The sequence below is a fragment of the Cryptotermes secundus genome, unplaced genomic scaffold, assembly GCF_002891405.2.
Source record: "Cryptotermes secundus unplaced genomic scaffold, Csec_1.0 scaffold267, whole genome shotgun sequence".
NCBI classification, from domain to species: Eukaryota; Metazoa; Arthropoda; class Insecta; order Blattodea; family Kalotermitidae; genus Cryptotermes; species Cryptotermes secundus.
In genome coordinates this window covers 618,931-639,853 of record NW_019733322.1, presented here as the reverse complement: position 1 = coordinate 639,853, position 20,923 = coordinate 618,931, and the positions used below count along the sequence as shown (strand labels likewise).

Here is a 20,923-nt window from a genome sequence, read left to right as displayed (position 1 = left end):
AAAAGGCTTGAATTTGGCTGTGGTGCTGAGAGTAAAAAGTCATTTGAATTGAGCAGACTGTCCCCACATAAATTGACAGGGCATTTTCAAGGCACTCAGAATCAAGAAAACATAGTCAGAGAATGCTTCCATAAACAAATTCAGGTCTCAGTTCCAAAATTATTCACCAAACTTAGCTGGAGTTCCTTTAACAGTAGTAATTGGAATTTAATTTTGGCTTGTATGAACTGTTAGCAAATCTGATATGTAACACAGACATAGATCTGTAATTTTTATTTGAAACATATTTTGATATAATTTAATCAAATAAAACAGAAGTAATTTTTACTCCCCTACAATTAGTATCTGCTGCTGGAGTGTATTCAATTTAGGAAGTCTATAACTGATTTCTCTACACAGTCTTCACATAAAAATGCATGGAGCTATACTCCACTCCACCATATAGTTTCATTAAGAAGCACAAGAACAAGTTTACCTTTACTTTTACTGTATTTACATATATAAGAGTCCATTTTTGTTGACAACAGGATGGATCAAGAAAGCTGAACAAATGTCCATAAATCCACTATCTCCTTAAATACTTCTTCATGCCAAACATAGCTTTCAGTTCATGGATACAAAATTCATATGTCATATGAAGAACTACAGTATGTGTATCTTTATTTCTTTACAACTGAGTATCTTGCAGGTCACATAAATTAATCCAGAACCACAAAAGCTTATGTATACATTTTCTCCCATCATAAATATGAACAATGTACATGTGTGTTGCAAATTTGTTGCAGCAAAAATATATACACACTAATTAATACGGTTTAGTGACAGTAATTGGAAAAGTAGGAAAGTAAGTTAACATTTCAAGTAATTTTTATGTAGAATCTACACATAATTAAATTGTTATGCCCACTGTTTTACATGCACAACAGGAACTTGCAGAGGAAGGGGGTACCAACAACCATAAATCAGAATGAGTAATGACAAACTTATCTTCTAAAGTTAATCAATTAAAACCACACAAATTACAGGTTCAAAATGTACTGTGGCTAAAAATCCTACAAATTTAGGGACAGAGAAGTACTTTATACATGTACAGGGGCTGTAAATCTCAAATTACCATCTTCTCTGACAATTTACAGCAATATTTAAAAGTGACACTCCTCAGTTCTCATCAAAGGACATGTCACGATGCAATCATCATTTGTGTACTGATGTTTCCTAACTATAAATGGCACTACTTTAATCAGTTGCATGAAATACTGGGATCCATGGTAATTCTGTAGGATTTGAAGTTCCCACAGCAGTGGTTATGAAGAGTTTTGTCTTCTGGGATGTAACACCATGTAGTCCATTGAAAGTCACCTGAAGTTTTGCAGGAACATTGGTTCACTTTCAATGGACTACATGGTGTTACATCCCAGAAGACAAAACTCTTCAAGATAATCTTCTTTCTAAGCACATCTTCCTGAAATTAAAATAAACACACATGTATTCACAACAAGGAATCTGATAGGAATATCTTCATGAAGCATTATATGGATTACATGAATACAAAAAGGAATCATAAAATCTGTTTAAAAACTAATATAATTAGATAAACACACAAAGTTAACTATGATTTGAAGGTAAAGAAGTGAGAGCATTATACCCTCTTAAGTAGCATACATTTTATTTAATACACTCATGCCAGGAAATGTTTCTTAAAAGTCTGCAGCCTCATTTACATAAAATATTATATCATGATGCACTTTTTGTAAACACTTCAGCATTAGGGAAAAAACTGTATACTGAAGACAGTCTGAATTAGGGTGCATGGAAAAAAAAAGAATGCTGGAAGACCAATTAAAAAAAAGCGAAAGCAGAAGAAAGGTGCAAAGACATTCCATATAGTTTCTCTCATATACAATTCACTTTGCTATGTTACCTTGGAAACAAAATTGTCATTCTGTAGGGCAGTGCTGGTTATTGAATACTGAACAACAATGAAGTATGTCTGACCAGTAAAGCCAGTTCCAACGAAATCAATATTTTGCATCTATGCATTTAATATGTGTATGTGCAGTTATTTTCCTGAAGATATGACCTAAGCAATTTTATCTACCAATATGACCTCCATAAACTACTGAACCATAATCAAAATTGATAGGCATTTTTGAGAAAATTATCCATTTTGTATTCTGCATTCCATCAGATGAGAGACTATTTCTGGGGCTAGAATGTCCATATTCACTGGGACAAATCTATAATTATAGATAATAGATAATAATAGTATCCATTATAATGGATACTATTATTAATCATTAAATATGAACAAAATATGTCTAACCATTTAGGCACTACCAAGGTGCATATCATACATACAGGGAGACTGCATTCCAGAAACCAGTTTTTCATATTTATGTGTAAATCTGTAAAAGTGTAAAGATCACACTTTTTGCAATTACAGTACTTTCTCATATAAACAATGTGTATAGGAAATTAAAAAGGTGGACTGGCCAAAGGAGAATTTAATGGAGATAGAACAAACATTTTGGCTATTCTATGAAGTTGACAAACTTCAGGTCATTGAATTACAGAAGACCAGTAAAATTGAGCAAAATTTCTATGCAAGATATCTGTAAGAATGGGGGAGATAAAGCAGAGAGATAAAATACTTTCTAGAACTCAGACATAAAGGAGTCATGGAATTTAAGTCCTATACTTACATGGATGTTTTTTGTATCTGTACAATAAACTTTTGATAGCTCAACTTCCAAATACTCCAATGACACATTTCCTCTAAATAATGACAAACGATGGTCGCTTAGTCGGTATAGTTCACTTGTGGACTACAGGCCACAGAGTTTGTTTTTTGTTTGTTCATGTTGGCAGACAAGAATTTATATACAGTTAAGTATAAATATGAGAAGGCATGGAAAAGGGTGGGTAGCTGGTGGAAGAAACACAAAAATTTGAGCTTATGTTTCGTCAATCATCTGTTTATTTATTTCTGGTTTGCCTTGGAGACTTGGAAAGACTCTTACATGCTTCTCACTTTGACTTTCCAGCAGAAGTGCGAGATCGCAATGACTTCTTCGTGTTCTGATCCACTTCTGGCAGCTCATCATCTTCTACACTACGTTTATCTGTTTTAGAAGAAAATAAAAATGTACAGCATGCAGTTTACAGCAAGTACAATGTTGTTTCAAGATATAGGGGATGGACAAAAATAAGGAAACACCTCGTGAAATGCATGCCTGAATTGAAGCGTTTATTTTAGCGACGTTTGCAGGTGACGCTGTTGTATCTGCCCAACACCACTATCTGTACAACCTCTACAATACATTGCAAGCTTCATTTGTTGTCGAGACAGTGTTTGGTGTTGTTTTTAGTGCATCATGTCAGAGCTAACAGAATTCAAACACGGTCAAATTGTTGGGGCCCATATGGTGAGAGCTTCCGTAACCAAGGTAGCCAAGGATTTTGGTGTATTGCTAGGCACAGTATCCAAGATTACGACCGCATGCAGGACTGGAAAAACCGCATTCGATAAACACCAGCGTGGACAGAAATGTGTGTTGAGTGATCGATACAGACGAACATTGCATAGGATTGTGACAATAAATAAGAAGACTACGGCTGCAACAGTGACTGCTGAACTGAATGTCACGCTCGCAAACCCTGTCAGCACCAAAACAGTATGAAGGGAACTCCACAAGCAGGGTTTCTAGACGAGCTGCAATTCCAAAGCCACTCATCAGTGATCAAAATTCCACTAAGAGGAGAGTGTGGTGCCAAAGTCATAAAACCTGGACTATGGAGCAATGGAAGGTCAATTGGTCGGATGAGTCCACCTTCACACTGTTTCTGACTTCTGGCCGAGGTTACGTCTAGAGAACACCACCCCAAGCTTACAATCCAGATTGTTTGCTGGCAGGAGTTCAATCATGGTATGGGCAGCTATATTGTGATATTCTGTCGGACCCATCATTACCCTTCAAGGTCACATCACTGCCAATGACTATGTGACCATATTGGGTGACCAGGTCCATCCCATGGTGCAAACTTTGTTCCCCAATGGTGATGTCATTCACGAAGACGACAATGCCCGTGTTCACACAGCTCACATCGTCCATGACTGGTTTTCTGAGCACAAAGATGAAGTGTCATGTCTGCCATGGCCCCCACAATCGCCAGATATCAATATTATTGAGCCTTTGTGGTCTGTTTTGGAGAAAAATCTGCGTGCACGCTATCCACCTCCATCATCATTAACAGAACGTGCCAATGTTTTGCAGGAAGAATGGTACAAGATTCCCTTGCAAATCATACAAGGCCTCTAATTATCCATTCCAAGAGACCGCAAGCAGTTCTTCAAGCCAGAGGTTGTCCTACAGCACATTAGTCACGATAATGTGTTTTTTGTTGGGTGTTTCCATATTTTTGTCCATCCCCTGGACACACTGGAATGCATGCATAAACCACAAATTCAAAACACAGTAGAACGTGACCATAATTAAAGTATGTAACCATCAATCTTTGTGACTTTTCAATCAATTCTATATACTACATGCAAATCTAATGTTAAAACTTCTACAATAATGTGGCTTCTGGTTGGTTCCTTCACAGAAGGACAGAATAAACATATCTTAGAATATTACCCCTCCAAACTTATCAGCAACTTGAGATGACAGTTACCCTTATACAAAGAAACAGAACAAAATTCATCTGTACAATCTATTGCAGAGACAGCATACCTTCTAAAGAAACAAACTCTGAAGATGCATTAATCTTCAAGTTTTGCCTACATCTGCAACTTATATTTCTATTAGAATATTACAGTTAAACACATTCAAAACAACTGGTTATTCTTTGCTGCTAACCATCTGTCCACTTGTCTGTTTTTCAGAACCACCAAAAGCCAGCCATTTTCTAGCAACACAGTATTAAAACCATAAATAGTATTTTGGAATATGCCACACTGACTGTAAGGGAAGCTGATGCAATAAAAAACACTTATATTTAGTAAGGAGGGCAACAGTAATCTATAATATATATCTTTAGTAGTGTTGACAGTAGTAGCCTGTAGTTACTGTTGCTGTTCACTGTTAGAGCAAATACAAGTATGAATTACTTTTCTTGCATGTGGGGACAAAATCCAATCATAGTGGCTGTGTACTCTAAGGCATAACTGCCTTCGCCTGCTTGAACACTGGGGTCATGTGTTCAAATTCCATTCGAGGAATGGATGTCTGTGTGCATTTATTGTATGTTTCTGCTGTTCTGTGTGCAGGTAACAGCCTTGTGACGGGCCAATAAGCATCAAAGGAGTCCTACCAACTGTATATATTGTGATGTGTTGCGCTATACAGGACACACCTCCCCCCGCCAGCGGTGACATAACACCATCGGAGCGCTGTCGTTACTAGGGGAATAGGCGAGTCAACACTCCCTCCCCTTCCCCGCCAGCAGTGACGTGGCCAAGGGATGCCGTGGTTGCTAGGCAGCAGTAAACAACTCCCGACAGCGTTGCTAGCAACACGGTGCCAGACAACAGTGGTGCCTATTACGTGGCTGTTTTCTGTGTTGTCTGGAACGAGGCTAAATAAGGAGCAGCGAAGACTATTCACAGTTAGTTACAGTTCTCAAGTTCTTGAGTTACGAGTTACGAGTCAGCCAGGCAGTCATCCAGCGTTTGCAGTGTAGTATTTGTGATACTGCAGATAGCAGTAATTGTGAGGCTGTAAACTGTGTGATTGTAAGAGCGAATGTGAAATAAAATTCGCTATATCCAGCACGGCGTGAATTTATTTGTCGCGTTATACACCCAAGATACGTGACACTATGATTAAGAAACTGAAAAAGCAGCCAAGGTCCAAAGGACTGTAGAGCCAGAGAGAGAGAGAGAGAAAATGGAAAATAAGAACAAAATTTTTAATTTGTATCAGATTAAAATAAAGTTAGGAAACGCTCAAAAAATCATTTTCTAAATGTAGGCCACTGGCACATGAAATTATAAACATGTCTGCAAATGCTATAAAAACACATTTTCTGTTACTAAAATATGTCCATATAAGCGATATTAAGACCGTCTCTGTGATCTAGTGGTCAGAGTTCCCGGCTACAGATCCAGAGGTCCTGGGTTCGATTCCCGGTGCTACCAGATTTTCTGAGTAGTGGTGGGTCTGGAACGGGGTCCACTCACCCTTGTGAGGATAACTGAGGAGCTATTTCAAGGAAATAGCGGCTCTGGTCTAGAAAACTGAGATTAACAGCTGTGGGGATCTGTTGTGCTGACCATGCAACACCCTCTATTTGCTAAAGTTGGCACTAACTTCGCCAACAAGCAGCGGTAGCTCAGTCAGTATAGTTCGCTTGTGTACTAAAGCCACAGAGTTTTTTTCAATGGCAATATGAATAATCTACCAGAAATGTTATCAAATATACACCAGTAAATTCATAACTTGCTAATGCTCTGAAATATATAGAATGCAAATAATTACTCACGTTCTTCCTTCCTCTTCTTGGAGGCAGACTTCTTCTCTTGTTTTGGTTTACGAGCAACGGGCTGCACTGGTGCCTGCTCCCTCATTCTCTTCAGGTGGAATGTGATGAAATTCCACATAAGCCAGGCCTGAAGCAGGCAAACAGCTGCAAGTGCTGCTATTCTGTTTTGGAAAATAATTTTATAAATCATTTTCAGTTTTTCTACTTAACTTAGTGTTCATCCCACCGACATACTTCGATGGCTGTGACATGTCCATTTACTCAGAAGGTATACTGTACTTTCAAATCTGTCTGTTCATGTGCAGACACATGAACAGCAAATGTACGTACTGACTGTGTACTCAGCAAAAATATCAATCTATGATTACCACAGTTGCTGAATCAGCACAGAGAACACAGGGCTTGATTCTGACTATGGCTGATGTGCGGCAGGAGGCTATGGTGGTCTGAGAAATAATGCTGAATGAAGTGCCTGGCAGACAAACAACCTTAGAGACCCTCCACATATGGATCTTCATGCAGTGTGGTTAACATTACATTACATTCTGTTCAAGTAAGTACGTGGTTGTAATATGTGGTGAATATGAGTACTTGGATTTTGGGCACTGAGAAACTGAAAAAGATAGTGATTTTGGCAGTAAATGATGGAGTCTACAAAGTCACAACTAGGTAATGCAACAGGCAGTGGAGTAATAACTTTCACATCCATGTAAATTAAGTGTATATACAGGCTTATTCACTTCAGAGAAGTCCCGTAATTAATAATTATAAATCATGCAACAATTTACCAAAGAAAGCAAAACTTGGCAACATTAACCTGATGTCTGCCCAGTTAAGGCCAATTCCTAAAGTCTGTGTGGCAGAATAATGCATATGATGAACATCATTGAGTAATCTACACTATTCTAGTGCATAATACTAGAAGTGAAGAAATTATTTTGAGGGGAAAACTCAATTGGAGGAGGGAGAGGAGGCATTGCATAATTAAGTAACTTCACTGGAGCAACAGTTTCCATAGTCTGAAGCATACAACTGAAAAATGTGTATCACAGATTTGTAGATGTGTTTATTATGTGCCACCATACAGACTTCACAAGTTATAAGGCCAATTTATTATTATTTCAGCACATCCAATTTCACTAAGCATAAAAGTTATTTCTTACAGGCAACCTAAATAAATATCATTACCTTCTCTTAAATTATACACTGAAAATATAAGCCAGAATGAGGGGGGTGTGGGTGTGCGTGCATGCATGTGGTGAAAAGCGTATCAAGGGCTTTTCGTGCAAAATAAAATTAAACCCTGTGTAAAATTACATAAAACTGAAAGATTGTCAGCCTGTAAAGGGGACTGAAATTTGGGGTAAAGCTAAAAGTTTACAGGACTGGTGATTCTCTTGCAGATGGTCCCAAATTAGTGATTATAAATCTCGCAATAATTTAGCAATGAAATGAAACTTGACAACACCGATGTGTTGCTTCCAGGGGCTCGTTCCCTGCGAGTAAAGCCACCTGGGTGTGAAGCTGACCAATATACTCCAACTAGTGTGCCAAGGTCAAGAATACAGGGATCTATACATCTGCTCTCCCATATGCCTTCATGGTTTAGTGCTTAAACACAGGGGCAACTTTCCCTTACCACCATGAAATGTATATAAATATTAGTAGCTGATTTAAAACATGAGGTTTTGTTGTATTTCTGTGAACTTGAACCTTGAACTCCATTAGCATGCATCAAACAAAACAAATATAACCTAGAAAAAGTAAATTTAAAACTGCGTAAAATAAACAAGAAATCTAAACTACCAAGCTTCAACGTTTCCAGTGGAAGCTATTGCCCCTTTTAATAAGTTTCATACATTCCTTACAAAATGAGCATTCACACAGCTGCCCCAGTATTCTCAAATGCTGCGCATAACTGGTATCAATTTTACTGCAATTACGGTTTTTTTTTCAAATCACACAGTTACTGTGTATTCTTGCCAAATGCAATCATAAACACAATGCATCACTACTGCTTCATTGCAATGCCAGGTGGTCTATAATAACACTTTGGGGACCGGTGGCATATTATTATGATTTTGGGACACGTTATGTTGAAACACACTATACCTTGCAATGGCGCCAGGCAGACACATGACTGGTGCATGATAGACCTCTTGAATGTTTGCTTCATAGTCAGTAACATGACCCCGCTGTTTTCCTTTCCCACTCCAAAAGTAAATGCCTTTGTTCATCTTTCAGCTGCATGCACCAGGCAGGAAGTTACTAGTGCAAAATGGATCAAGGTCGGAAGAGGATGAGGTCCAAGCGTTTTCTCGGAGAACAAGAAATATCTTACTTGTTTTCCGATGAGCTATCTGATGTCCCTTGTGAGTCTGCTAGTTACAGCGGCACACAATCTGATAGTGAGTGTGGCAGGGGGGAACAAAAAATTGTGGTCACAGACAGTGAAAGTGAAAGTGAAAGTGACAGTAGCAACATTGCAGGAACAGCCACATGGGGAAAAGTAGACAAAACGCCTGCTTTGGGACAGTTTACTGGAAATCCAGGGGTGAAGCAAATTCCATCGGACCCAAATCCACAATTCACAATTTGAGCATGGTTGATGTTCAAAGGAGACATGGAGAGGTAAAGAAGCCTGTTTGTATTTCCGAGTATAATAAGTTCATAAGGGAGTTGATAGAGCCGATCAGTACTTGGCCTATTATTCTCTTCCTCGGAAAACAGTAAAGTGGACAAAGAAAGTTGCCTTGTGGCTTATAAATTGTGCCATTTTCAATTCATTTTTGGTTTTCAAAAATCTAAACCTGCATTCAAAATTGAAATACAAGGCATTTCTGCTGAATGTGGCAAAAGCCTGGGCTACAGACCAGATGGTGGCGGCAGACACAGACTTAGTTTGACCGGGTCCATCAACTCCCACCCCACGCAGGCCTCATGTGGACCCCCCTGGGCAACTCTTGAGTGATATGCGGAAAAATACCCTCGTGAAAATTGTGAAGAGTGAACATGCCAAGGGGAAGCAGCCTTCTAGGTGATGCTGTGTTTGCGCAGTACGCAACAAAAGGAGTATGACTGTCTACGTGTGAAAGTTCTGTGTAATGCCACTTCACAAAAGGGAATGTTTCCAGAAATAGCACACTCTCAAGCACTTCTAGGAGCATTGGTAAGTGTTCTCCAAAAATTTTAGTTCATAAAATTAATTATGAGATTTTATATTAATTTTTAAAGTGAATAGTGCACAAGTTAGGGTAGTAGGTTTAAAAATGCCAGTCCCCAGGGTGATGTAAATATTTAAATTGCCGGTCCGCGAAGTGTTAACATCTCATCCCAGCAGTTGAACTGAAATGCTGAACTATGCCAATACTAGGAGGTTGTCTTTGGACATGAAAATGAATCAGTTCTGCCTGGATCTTTCCAAAGAATATCACTGTGGCAATAATGATTAATACTGTTGTGTGCATATGAAGAGTGATTGAAGCCTAAAAAGATTCTCATGATGCCTGTTACCAATTACATAGTTTAATTAAACCATTATTAATCCACATACCTAATGATCTGAGTGTTGAAATTGCCACTTTCAATGTCCAGACCCTGCCTATCACTCAGAGACAAACCATACCAGAACGTAAGGACGGACAGAATGATAGAACCCAGGCGAACCAGCACAAAAACTGCATTTGCTACAAGGTATCCAGCTAAAACAAGAGGCATATCAATAGTTAGTTACACCAGATTATAATGAATTCATAACATTAACAAATTCCAGTATTACATATGGCACTTTTAATTCTTATTCAGCAACTTCAAAAACCTTCAAAACCAGTACCTTTACTGCCATTTTCACTCTTGTCAAGGAAATAGATGAGCCTTGTAGCATGGAACAGAGCTTCTGATGTGTAATGCAGAGCCAGAAGGCAGATACCAACACGGGAGAAGCTAAAAACATAAAAGCAAGCACTGTTGTGAAATAGTTCTCTGAAACAGTGGTACCCAAAATCTTTCAGTCTGATCTCCTTTGATGTGAATAAATACTGTGACATGGATGGCACAATGCTCAGTAAACACCCCCCCCCTCCAGCAGTGACATAACATCATTGGAGCAACTGCCATTGCTACAGTAACAAGCCACTCAACACTCCGTCGCCCTCCCCCACGGTTACTACGCAGCAATAAACAACTCTTGGCAGTGTTCCGCAGCAATGCCTGTAAACACCGCGTTTATGCAACAGTGAAGTGACGCGGGTTTTCCGCTGTCTGACTGAGGGTTTATCAGAGTTACTAGAGAGAGAGTAACCAGTCAGTTTCAATCTAGCAGTCGCCGAGTTGGGTTGTATCGAGTGCATGGTAGTGACTACAGCAGGAGAAGTACATGTGATACTGCAGATGGCAGTAGTGGTGTAACTGTAAATTGTATAAGTGTACAAGCGAATGTGGAATAAATTCGCTAGATCCAGAATGGCATGAAGTTATTCATCGCGTGACATATACCCAACACGTGACAATATGTTTTGAGGGCCTCTGTAATGATTTAAAATATAATTTAGAAATTATTTGTTTCTGACATACTCTACCATTTAATTCAGCATTATTTATATCACTTTACTGTTTATTTGGGATCAAAATGAATTACCCACTTTGATATCAGCCCTGTACATATACTCAGGATGATTCAAACTCCTAAGGTCAAAATTTAAGAGGATGCCGAGATAATTGCATAAGATTTAACAGACACTTATGTTTTTCAGCACTGATTATTGGCCATGTCCATGTAATGCGACCATCATAACATCATAAGATGGAGCTACTTATGGCTTATACTACATCTGACAGCAAAGCAGTGAAAAGGTAAGTAAAGGTAAAGTTGTCCCCGTGCTTAACTAATTAAGAACTATGCCCTGAAGGTGTATGGGGAAGTGGATGCATAGATACACGTTTTCTTGACCTTGCCACTAGCTGGAGGTGAGTGGTGAGCTTCACGCCCCTGACGCTTTACCCCCGGTACACATTGGATAGGATTCTGGGTGGGCCACAGAAATGGTCTAGACAATGTGGAGAAGAGAAAGTTACTGACTCCATCAAGACTTGAACTCCAATCCCTTGGTCGTCCAGCCTGTAGCCAGTTACTATACCGACTACGCTATCCTGGCTCTTACATGATCTATTAATGTGGAGTGTGATGACATGCATTTTGTTTACAGATTTTTTTATGGAAAAGCCAGAGGTGCATTGAGGGAATACTAGCATTGGTATCCAGATTGCAGACAATTGTACAGGGTGGGCCAGACTCAATTAGGCAGTTTTTGATCATTAATAACTAACCAATCCAACAACACACGGGATAATGGGAAAGTACCTTTTGTTGTCGATAGATGGCAGCATCATACGGTATGCTGTGAACGAGGTCAATACTCTGCCTACTTAGTTCGCATCGAGGAAACATCATGGCCGGCAGACGGTTGTCTATCAAACAACATGTAAAATGTGTGTGCCTTTTCTCAGTTACTAACAATGTATCAGAAGTCCAGCGCAGGATGTTGGAAGAGTTTGGACCGCCAGCAGTCCACAGGGACACAGTCATCTGAATAAACAAGCAGTTTGATGAAACTGCCAGTGCTCTGAATCCCAAGCATCCTGGTCAGCCGAGAACTGTCCGAACTGCTGACACACAAGCACGTGTTGCTGTGGAACTGGCATCATCTCCTTAGAAATCAAAGTCTACCCGCCGTTTGTCGGCCCTACTGGACATTTCGAGGACAAGTTTGCGGAGAGTTTTGAGTGACATGAAGCTGACACCATACAATCCACGGCTTATTCATGTTCTTAACGAGGATGACTTCGACAGGCGACTTGAGGTCGCCGAGTTGATGCTGACCAAATTTCAGGAGAACCCTGACCTTATCCGGAATATTGTCTGGACTGATGAGGCCAAATTTCACACATCAGGATCGGTCACCAGACACAACTGCGTGTTTTGGCGGGCAGAGAACCCCAGTGCCACCACTGAATACGATTTACAGTCCCTGGGAGTGATGGTGTGGGGCGGCATGACGTACGAAGGACTGATTGGCCCGTTCTTCCTTGAAGGTTGCGTCACGGGGGAAACCTACCTAAAGTTGCTGAGGGAAAGTGTCATCCCAGAACTTCAGAGGAGAGAGAACTTTGATGAATTGTGGTGGCAGCAAGATGGGGCCCCACCACACTTTGCCAATATTGTTCGGGCGTTCTTGCATCAAGTTTTTCCTCCACGCTGGATTGGCCATTGAGGGCCTGTGGAGTGGCCAGCCAGATCACCCGACATCACCCCACCAGACTTTTTCCTTTGGGGCTACCTCAAAGACAAGGTGTACGCTAATCCCACTGACAGTGTGAAACATCTGTGTGAGGTGATTGTTCAGGAGTTCAATAAAGTTCCAGTGAATATGTGTAGAAAGGCGTGTGAAAATGTTGCTTTGCGTCTGCAAGCCTGTGTTGACTTAGGTGGTGCCCAGGTTGACCAGCATCTTGAAAATCGATGACTTATGTGTGTGCGATTCCATTTTTGTAACCATTGCAATTGTTAACATTTATCAATAAAAACATCTAATCAAAAACTGCCTTATTGAGTCTGGCCCACTCTGTAGATGCGTCTACAGCAGTATTTTACAGTCTGAGGGAAATGGGCATCCATGCCACTACACCATGTTGGTTCTGGCAGATACAATATACAGAATAAAGAGAACTCTTACATGCTGCGTACGTTAATCCATACACAGCTTTGTCAGGTCACATATGAAACAGGCTTCTCTCAGAGTGAAGTTTGGCATAAACTATATGAGCAACAGCTGTGGCCTTCTCATTATATTATCTTTTGCAGAAAAAAATATTTTTATGAACCACAACCATTATATTAGCCCAAATCTTAATGTTGTTATAGAGCATAAAATTCAAATGTAGCCACTACTCTGAGTAGATGAAAGGCAGGGGCACACCAAGGAAACTGGCAAATGCAACGCAACCGCAATTTCCACGATTTGTTATCAGCCTGAGTTGAATACAGGTTACTGAATGGAGCAGTGCAAATTGATGAAACAGCAACGCAACTTGTGGAAAGACTGAGAAACTCAACTTTCAGGCAACGGAGCATGCCAGTCTTCTCACAACTGCATTGCCGCGTGGTTTCTTAGTGTCAGCTGTTCTATAACACACTTCAATGATTCGTTTGTTTCTTAAGATGGCACGAAAGGCTGACGAAGCTGCTAATTTTGGTTTTGTTCGGTTAACTGAGCAAGAGCCTGGTATATATGACAAACTCCACCCATACTATGCTAGTCAGGACAAAACAGATTTGGCTTGGGAAAGAATTTCTCATGGGACGAAGGAGTATCAATCCTGACTGAGTTCTTTCAAAACAATATAAGCACCTCAGTTTAAAGTGTCACAGAAGAAGGGATGCATGCAATGTTTTTTTTCCCTAATATTGTATTTAAGCATTCTGTGGCATTAACATGTCATTACTTCACATATATTTCCATCTGAAATAAAAGTTATAATATAGTCACCCATCTTCCACATTACATGGTTCAGCTGAATATGGCCATCTTAGCATCTTCTACCTTGCTAAAATTGTTGCGCTGTATGCCAAAATTTCATATTGCATGTGAACGAGATATTTCCTAATTAAAATAAATTGACCTTAATTAAAAAAAATTAATTTAACATCCCAATATTTTCCTTAATGTCATCCTCTCTTCTCACACCATTTCAACCGGTCTCAAGTACCACCATATTATGACAGGATCAGTATTATTATGTTCCATTGCAGAAGGCATGTGCACAAAATTAAAAAATACAACCATGCATTAGGTCGGACGAACATACCCACTTACACCCACTTAAGATGACGTGAGCAACTAATCAAACCTAAGTTTCCTCAGTGTGCACCTGCTAGTCTGGAAACCAGTTGCCTCCTTGAAATCGGCAAGATTTCTCAGAAATTGTAGTTGCATTGTGGTTGCCAGTTTTCTCGTGTGCCCTTGCACAAAAACACATAACCCTCACTAATCAGTCTGACCCATACAACACTTTCAAACTGTCCTGCCTGTCAGCCAGCAATTATAACATTACATAAGTTAATACAGCCCAAAATCCAATCTTACATGCTGCTACTGTTATTTTGTACTCAAGAGAAACTATTTCACTTTCAACTTTGGTAATGAAACAACTTTACAACTCATAACTGTTCTGAATTTGGGTTGTATTTACAGTTACTAACCCCAGCACAACTACTGTTAATATAAATAAGCAGCTTTAATGTGTCATTGAATTTATTTATGGTTATTGCCCCAAACAGAAAAAATCCCATTTACCTGAGATGACTGGTCACAACACTGTAACATTATAATGTGTCTTCACAGCCAACACAACAAATTTCATGATAATTCTAATATTCTGTACTATACTTACTTCAGGAGATAAGCACCAAGGATATACACCAGTCCAAGAGTTGCATACGTTATGCGAGCTGGCATCTCTTCACGCTTTGTCTTCTGAAAGTACAGTTCCGGGTAACAGTGTAGCCAATATGACAGCTGAACAATAAAAAAGAACTTAAACATGAATACCATCTCATTATGAGGATAACCTTCCCATAAAGATGAGATATTCAAGACATAGTTCTCCCTGAAAGAAAATAACATAATTATTAAATGCACTCAAAATTTCTATATCACTGGGAAAGCACTTCTACGTCTGCACCTAAGGCATACCTGAATATTACATCTCCACTCCAGAGAACTGACATCAGATAAAATACAAGAAGTTGACCAGACTCATTGAACTTGCTATGCTTCGCCTTTGATAGATGCAGCTTACGGCTGATTTTCTGTGAATTTCAATATAAGAATAATTTTAGGAGTCACATTTTGGTAAGAAGGGAAATCTTTAACATTATCTCTTCAGACATAATCTAACTAAACTTACATCGAGAACATATTCTTGAATGATGGCATGCATCACAATGCAGATGAGGAAATAAAAGAATACAGCACAAACATCCTTCCAACCATAGGTGTAGCGTATTATTTCAGGTGCCTCACTTATTGCACTATTCTGTTCCCTAGTTACATTGTGATGAACAGCAATAAACATGTATGCAAAAGGTGATGTTACCTAAAACAAGAATACACAGAATATTAAATTTAAGATAAAACTCAAACAAGTCATCCACAGACTGTGGTGAAAAAAATATGGGGAAAAGACAAAGGATGACAGACGGTCATTCAGAGCACTGTACTCATCACCATTTATTTTTTTAATAAATGAATTACATCCTCATAATCTAATACAACGTAAAATAAGAAAGAGACTGTAAGTGCAAGATTTACAAAAAAGTACACAACACAATCTAATTTAAGATAAAACTCAAACAAGTCATCCACAGACTGTGGTGAAAAAAATATGGGGAAAAGACAAAGGATGACAGACGGTCATTCAGAGCACTGTACTCATCACCATTTATTTTTTTAATAAATGAATTACATCCTCATAATCTAATACAACGTAAAATAAGAAAGAGACTGTAAGTGCAAGATTTACAAAAAAGTACACAACACAATCTAATTTAACTTATGTGGAATGTGATACATGGAGTGAAAATTTACTTTTCCTGTCGCACGAGTGGTAACTACACTGATATACAAGGTGAGGGGGATAATTTGGAGCACAAAATGTAAATAAATCACAGTTTGATCATTGCTCTTGTTGAGTTACATTTTACCACCTTCATGAAAATGAAATAACTGTCCATTAACATACACATTTGGTTAGTTATATCTGATCTCTTTATTTATTGTATTTAATTGCAATGATTCTGATGATTCTCTTTAAGTTTTAAGTTTACTTCACATTTAACACAAGGTTCCAATAATGTAGTGACTGTCCAACTATACACTTTATGTAAAAGTGAAGAGAGGCATCACCATGCTGAAACCACTTGCCCTTGCAAACATAGGCCTCCAAAAGGCCAATTATTCCTTCAGAGGAACTGAGTATAATGGGGTTCACAAAGCTAATTCACCATTTCACATGACAGAGTAGGGAAATGTCTACAATTCTGACCAAAAAGTTGACACTAAATCTTTGCTGAAATGAATGTCAAGCAGTTCCAAGGATACTCCACTACACTTCCATGCTGTGAAGATTATTTACTCCACACTTTGTGAGACCACAATACATAGCACAAGAAGTCACATTCATCTAAAAACTTGCGTAAAAACCACTGACATAAATGGACAAAGATTACTGCTCCCTGGCTACAGCTCTTGTAGGAGATGTACATGAAAAATTTACAACTGCTCACTGCACCTGCCATGGCTAACATATGCTGATGGCAAGAATGCACCGCTTTCCTTCAGACTGTGGTGTACCACTGCAAACATGTCTGCGGAGTTGCCTCTGATGCTGTTCTTTCCTTGATTGTGAATCGGACAATTCTTTGCATATATATTCCACTCCAAATGATAATCCCAACAGCATCCAAAAGACTGGGTATAGGACCTTGAACATTCTTAAATATACTGAATGCAAAAGGAACGTTGCTATGCATGTACATTTACCTCTGTTTTAAGACAGCAGACATTTTATACAGTCACCAAACGATCGATTCAATAACATACACAGAAACACAAATTTAAATTTAAACTATATACAATAGCACTGCTAGGAGCTGGTACAACGTAGTTGGTATGGTGACTGGCTATGGGCTGGATGACTCCTGGGGGTCAGTGTTCAAGTCCCAGTAGGATCAAGAATTTTCTCTTCACCATGTCCAGGCTGGCTCTGAGGCCCACCCAGCCTCCTACATAATGGGTACCGAAGGGTCGTTTCCCCGGCGGTAAAGAGAAAGGAGCCTGAAACTAATCACTCACCTCCAACTATCAGCAAGATAAAAAAATGTGGATCTATACACCCCCCATATGCCTTCATGGTGCTTAATTAAATAAGCACAGGGCAACTTTACCTTTACGATAGCACTGTTACATGAGCGATGTGAAACCAAACATTTGGAGAAGACAAATAAAAACCTACAATATTTTCAATCAATTTCCCAGTTGCTCATTCATACAGGGACACTCAGAATACATATTGCAATAGTGGCTGTTCTTGGTGTAGCCTTACCTGGACCATAAGTCCAAGCACAAATACCATGGCAATACATGATACAATATCTGCATGGTTCTGAATAACAAATTCGTGACTTAAAATTGGTGGATTTTTGCTGGAAGATTTCCTGCCTTTTAATGCCATGTTCGTGAATAAATCACCAGACACCCAGCAACCAGAAGCACACGTTTTATCTAATTCAGGCCAACACGACAAACTACATACGCCAGATACCAAGGCTACTAGCACAACACGAGCCCAATCGCGACCAATTACTACAAATACGTACGAACTAACAATTACAGCTAACGTCACCTTCCAATACCGGAAGAACAATGCCAACGTAATGCCAATGTTGGCATGAATATGAGTCATGATAAGTGCATAATTCTTATAACTTTTAAATAATGTACCTTTGAAAAGTCATGTATATCATCAGGAAGACTGTGCAATTAAAATAATTTGTAGGTCTATTAAACTTGAGATTGACGACAATAGAATTCTTGGTTTGATGGAAGTAATCTTAGCCGTTCCATGAAGCAGTTTTTGGGAGTAAGGTATAAGTAGTGATAGTTTTGTATTTAAATGAGGAACAGTATATACAAGTTAAAAACCAAAATGTCTTGTGCGAGGTATACTTCAGCATAGTTTGTGGGATGTAACATAGTTATATAAATCGGGAGATATCTATCAGAAACCATCTTTCAAATATTCACGAACGGTGATAGATTTCGTGACCTTGGAATTGTGGAGTATAGATGGCGCTAGTGTAGCGAAAAGGACGCTGTGTGGTTGTGGAAGTGTGATTATTGTTAATCTAAGAATAAGGCAAGAATACGTAAGTATATATCCTTATTCGTCGTAATTTCGTAATCATTGATGTTTTTTCAGGGTGCATCGGCGAAGTACGTTGCATTAATGTGTAATGTGCTAGTTTGAGTGTTGTAATGTTACGGAACCTTACAACGGATACGCCTAACCCGCAACTTGTTACGCAAATATTGTATTAGGTGTGTTTCTAAGAACTACTGTTGAATTGGGCCGTCGAAAGCAATACTGGCCAAACTACGTGCTTTATTTCGATGAAGTAGTTCGTGATATGTAGATGGACGCACGGACTGATAATTATAGATGCATCTCACAGTTTCTAGTAAGCAAGGTGTAACGAAAGTCTAGTACAATATATCATCAAAAAAATGCCCAGAAATACAAACATTTATGTGGCAGAAAATATGCTGTAGACAAAATCACGTGTATAATTACGTTAATAATAATGAAAAGTGACAAAAATTCCGCTATGGTATAGGAAAAAATTAGTATATGAGAGCAATCGTTTCAATGTTTTGTCAGTGGCTGCAATCAGATAGTTGATGAGGCAGATTAGGTTCAAGGGTACGTTTATTTTAAACCAATATATGCCTTATAGGCCTACAGAGTGGTGTATAAAAGCATGGGGCAAAATGGTGACCTGTTGCCTTGCCAGTTCCTCTTGGACAAGGACAGTCATGTGCAGGGATGTTGTCGTGTAGCAACAGCCAGTTGAGTCGCATACATAGATAAGGATCTCTGTGTACCTGTCCTTGTTAAAGTTGCTCCCCTGTGGGATAAATTACATGTGAACAATTCCCGACGAGTCAGAAAACAGTTCAAGCATCACCTTGCCTTTTGACCTGTCCTGTCATGGTTTCTTCTTTCTTGGTGATGATGGTGATTTCCAGGTGGCCGATTGTTGCTTCAGTTGCGGATCGTAAAGAAAACACTATGTTTCATCTCCTGTAATCTGGTTGAGAAACGTCTCATCTTCATTAGCACTACTGATCAGATCACCACAAATTGGTCGTGCGTCAGGATGTGTGGAACACAGTGTTCGGTAACACTCGACATGTTCAGGTCATCAGTGAGAATTTTGTGGCATGTACCAGTGTTGCAACTTCTTTGATCTTGCATTCAATTCTGACCACTTTTGGCTGACCACTACACTCATCATCCTCCAAATTGTCTCCCCCCTGCTCAAAACATTGGTGCCAGTTAAACAGCACTGTGGCTCAAAGCTTCTTTGCCGTATCCTTGCTTCATCATGTTAAACATTTTGCTAGGGGATTTACCTTGCTTTTGGCAGAACTTGATGTTTGCCCGTTGTTCAAACTGCCACATTTTCAGTTTCTGCCACTCGAATTTAACTGCAGTTCAAAATAGAGGCTGTAGTTCTGTTTACACTGTTTGCACACAACTGCCTCTTGCTGTGATGAGTAGGGCCCGGATTTTTATGACCTAAAAACTATAAATATATGCATGCACTTATGACCCAAAATTATGTCAAATATGACCTAAAAAGTGTAAAATATGACCTTACATATTAAATGGGACATAAAATTTCACAATTTTAATTACAACTTTTACTAGAGTTTAAGAATAAAGATAATGAATATATGATAGTAGGTCCTACTTACCAAATTAGCCCTATTATGTCTCTGAAGGAAAGAAAACTGTTGGAATTTCGACATTTCATACTGGATTAAACCATTCATTGTTTTCTTTTTAATACTGATATTTGCGTTCATATTTTAGACAAACACTGGTGCACATGATATGAACACTAACTTAACTCCTTTATCTGAAAACACCATTTAAAAGAACACAAGCTATTCACGCCTCAATTTTCACTGTTACAATTGCAATTTATAACTACATGCATTTTCAAATTTTCAAATTTGAAAGATCGCCGATTATCACTAAGGATAGTTTTGTATTTGGAAAAACTTCGTTCCACATCACATGATGTGACAGGAGCATATTTGAAGAATGTCAAGTCGTTTGGTGACAGTTCTGTATCATCTTCGAATGTTGCTAGTTTACCGGAAAGTATATCTGCAATCTTGCATAATGTTGAATAACCAGCATTCCGATGAAGAACACTTTCTATTTTGGTTTTAATCCTGTCACTTATTTCACTACGAGTTCGGTTTAGTTCATTCTCAATGCTCTTTACAGTGTCCAACGCGTCACAGAGTTCAGTCCCTACACACTCCAGGCGAGTTATTGCACCTGAAATTGAACAGAAGTTTGACTTTATGTATGCCAGATTTTGTGATAAGTCCTTGACAGCTTTAATTGAGGTTGACTCACTGCTGTCAAAGCCATTAAACATTTTATCAATGGCTGTGTAATTTTCACAATAATATGCCACAGCATCCAACCATGTACCCCACCATGTGACGACAGGCTGTAGAGGAAGTGGCAGTAGAGGAGCTTCTTGTTTAAATTTCTGCACTCGAAGAGGGGCATTGATGAATAT

General features: G+C 39.0%; 2 protein-coding genes across 7 annotated transcripts in view; one reads left to right on the top strand and one right to left on the bottom strand.

Annotated features, from left to right (window-relative positions):
- Positions 1 to 464: 464 nt before the first annotated feature.
- LOC111867942 (translocating chain-associated membrane protein 1-like 1) lies at positions 465 to 17,973 on the bottom strand. Of its 2 annotated transcripts, XM_023858182.2 has the most exons (9): positions 17,644 to 17,973; positions 15,448 to 15,636; positions 15,234 to 15,349; positions 14,932 to 15,147; positions 10,316 to 10,425; positions 10,037 to 10,184; positions 6,484 to 6,644; positions 3,021 to 3,122; positions 465 to 1,462 (listed from the first exon to the last, which is right to left on the bottom strand). In XM_023858182.2, the coding sequence occupies exons 1-8, from the start codon at positions 17,770 to 17,772 to the stop codon at positions 3,028 to 3,030; spliced, it is 1,164 nt and encodes a 387-aa protein (XP_023713950.1). In that variant the 5' UTR covers positions 17,773 to 17,973; the 3' UTR covers positions 465 to 1,462; positions 3,021 to 3,027. The 2 variants fall into 2 exon arrangements, with proteins under 2 accessions (XP_023713950.1, XP_023713949.1); XM_023858181.2 differs by lacking the exon at positions 465 to 1,462 and having other exon boundaries at positions 2,948 to 3,122.
- A 170-nt stretch (positions 17,974 to 18,143) lies between these two features.
- The window catches only part of LOC111867939 (serrate RNA effector molecule homolog), a 62,653-nt gene continuing 59,873 nt past the window's right edge, over positions 18,144 to 20,923 (top strand). For 3 of the 5 annotated variants that reach the window (XR_002843427.2, XM_023858177.2, XM_023858174.2), the window contains exon 1: positions 18,144 to 18,466. The gene's annotated coding sequence lies outside the window, so the exon portion shown is untranslated. The remainder of the gene's footprint in view (positions 18,467 to 20,923) is intronic. The other 2 variants (XM_023858175.2, XM_023858176.2) reach the window with 1 other exon arrangement.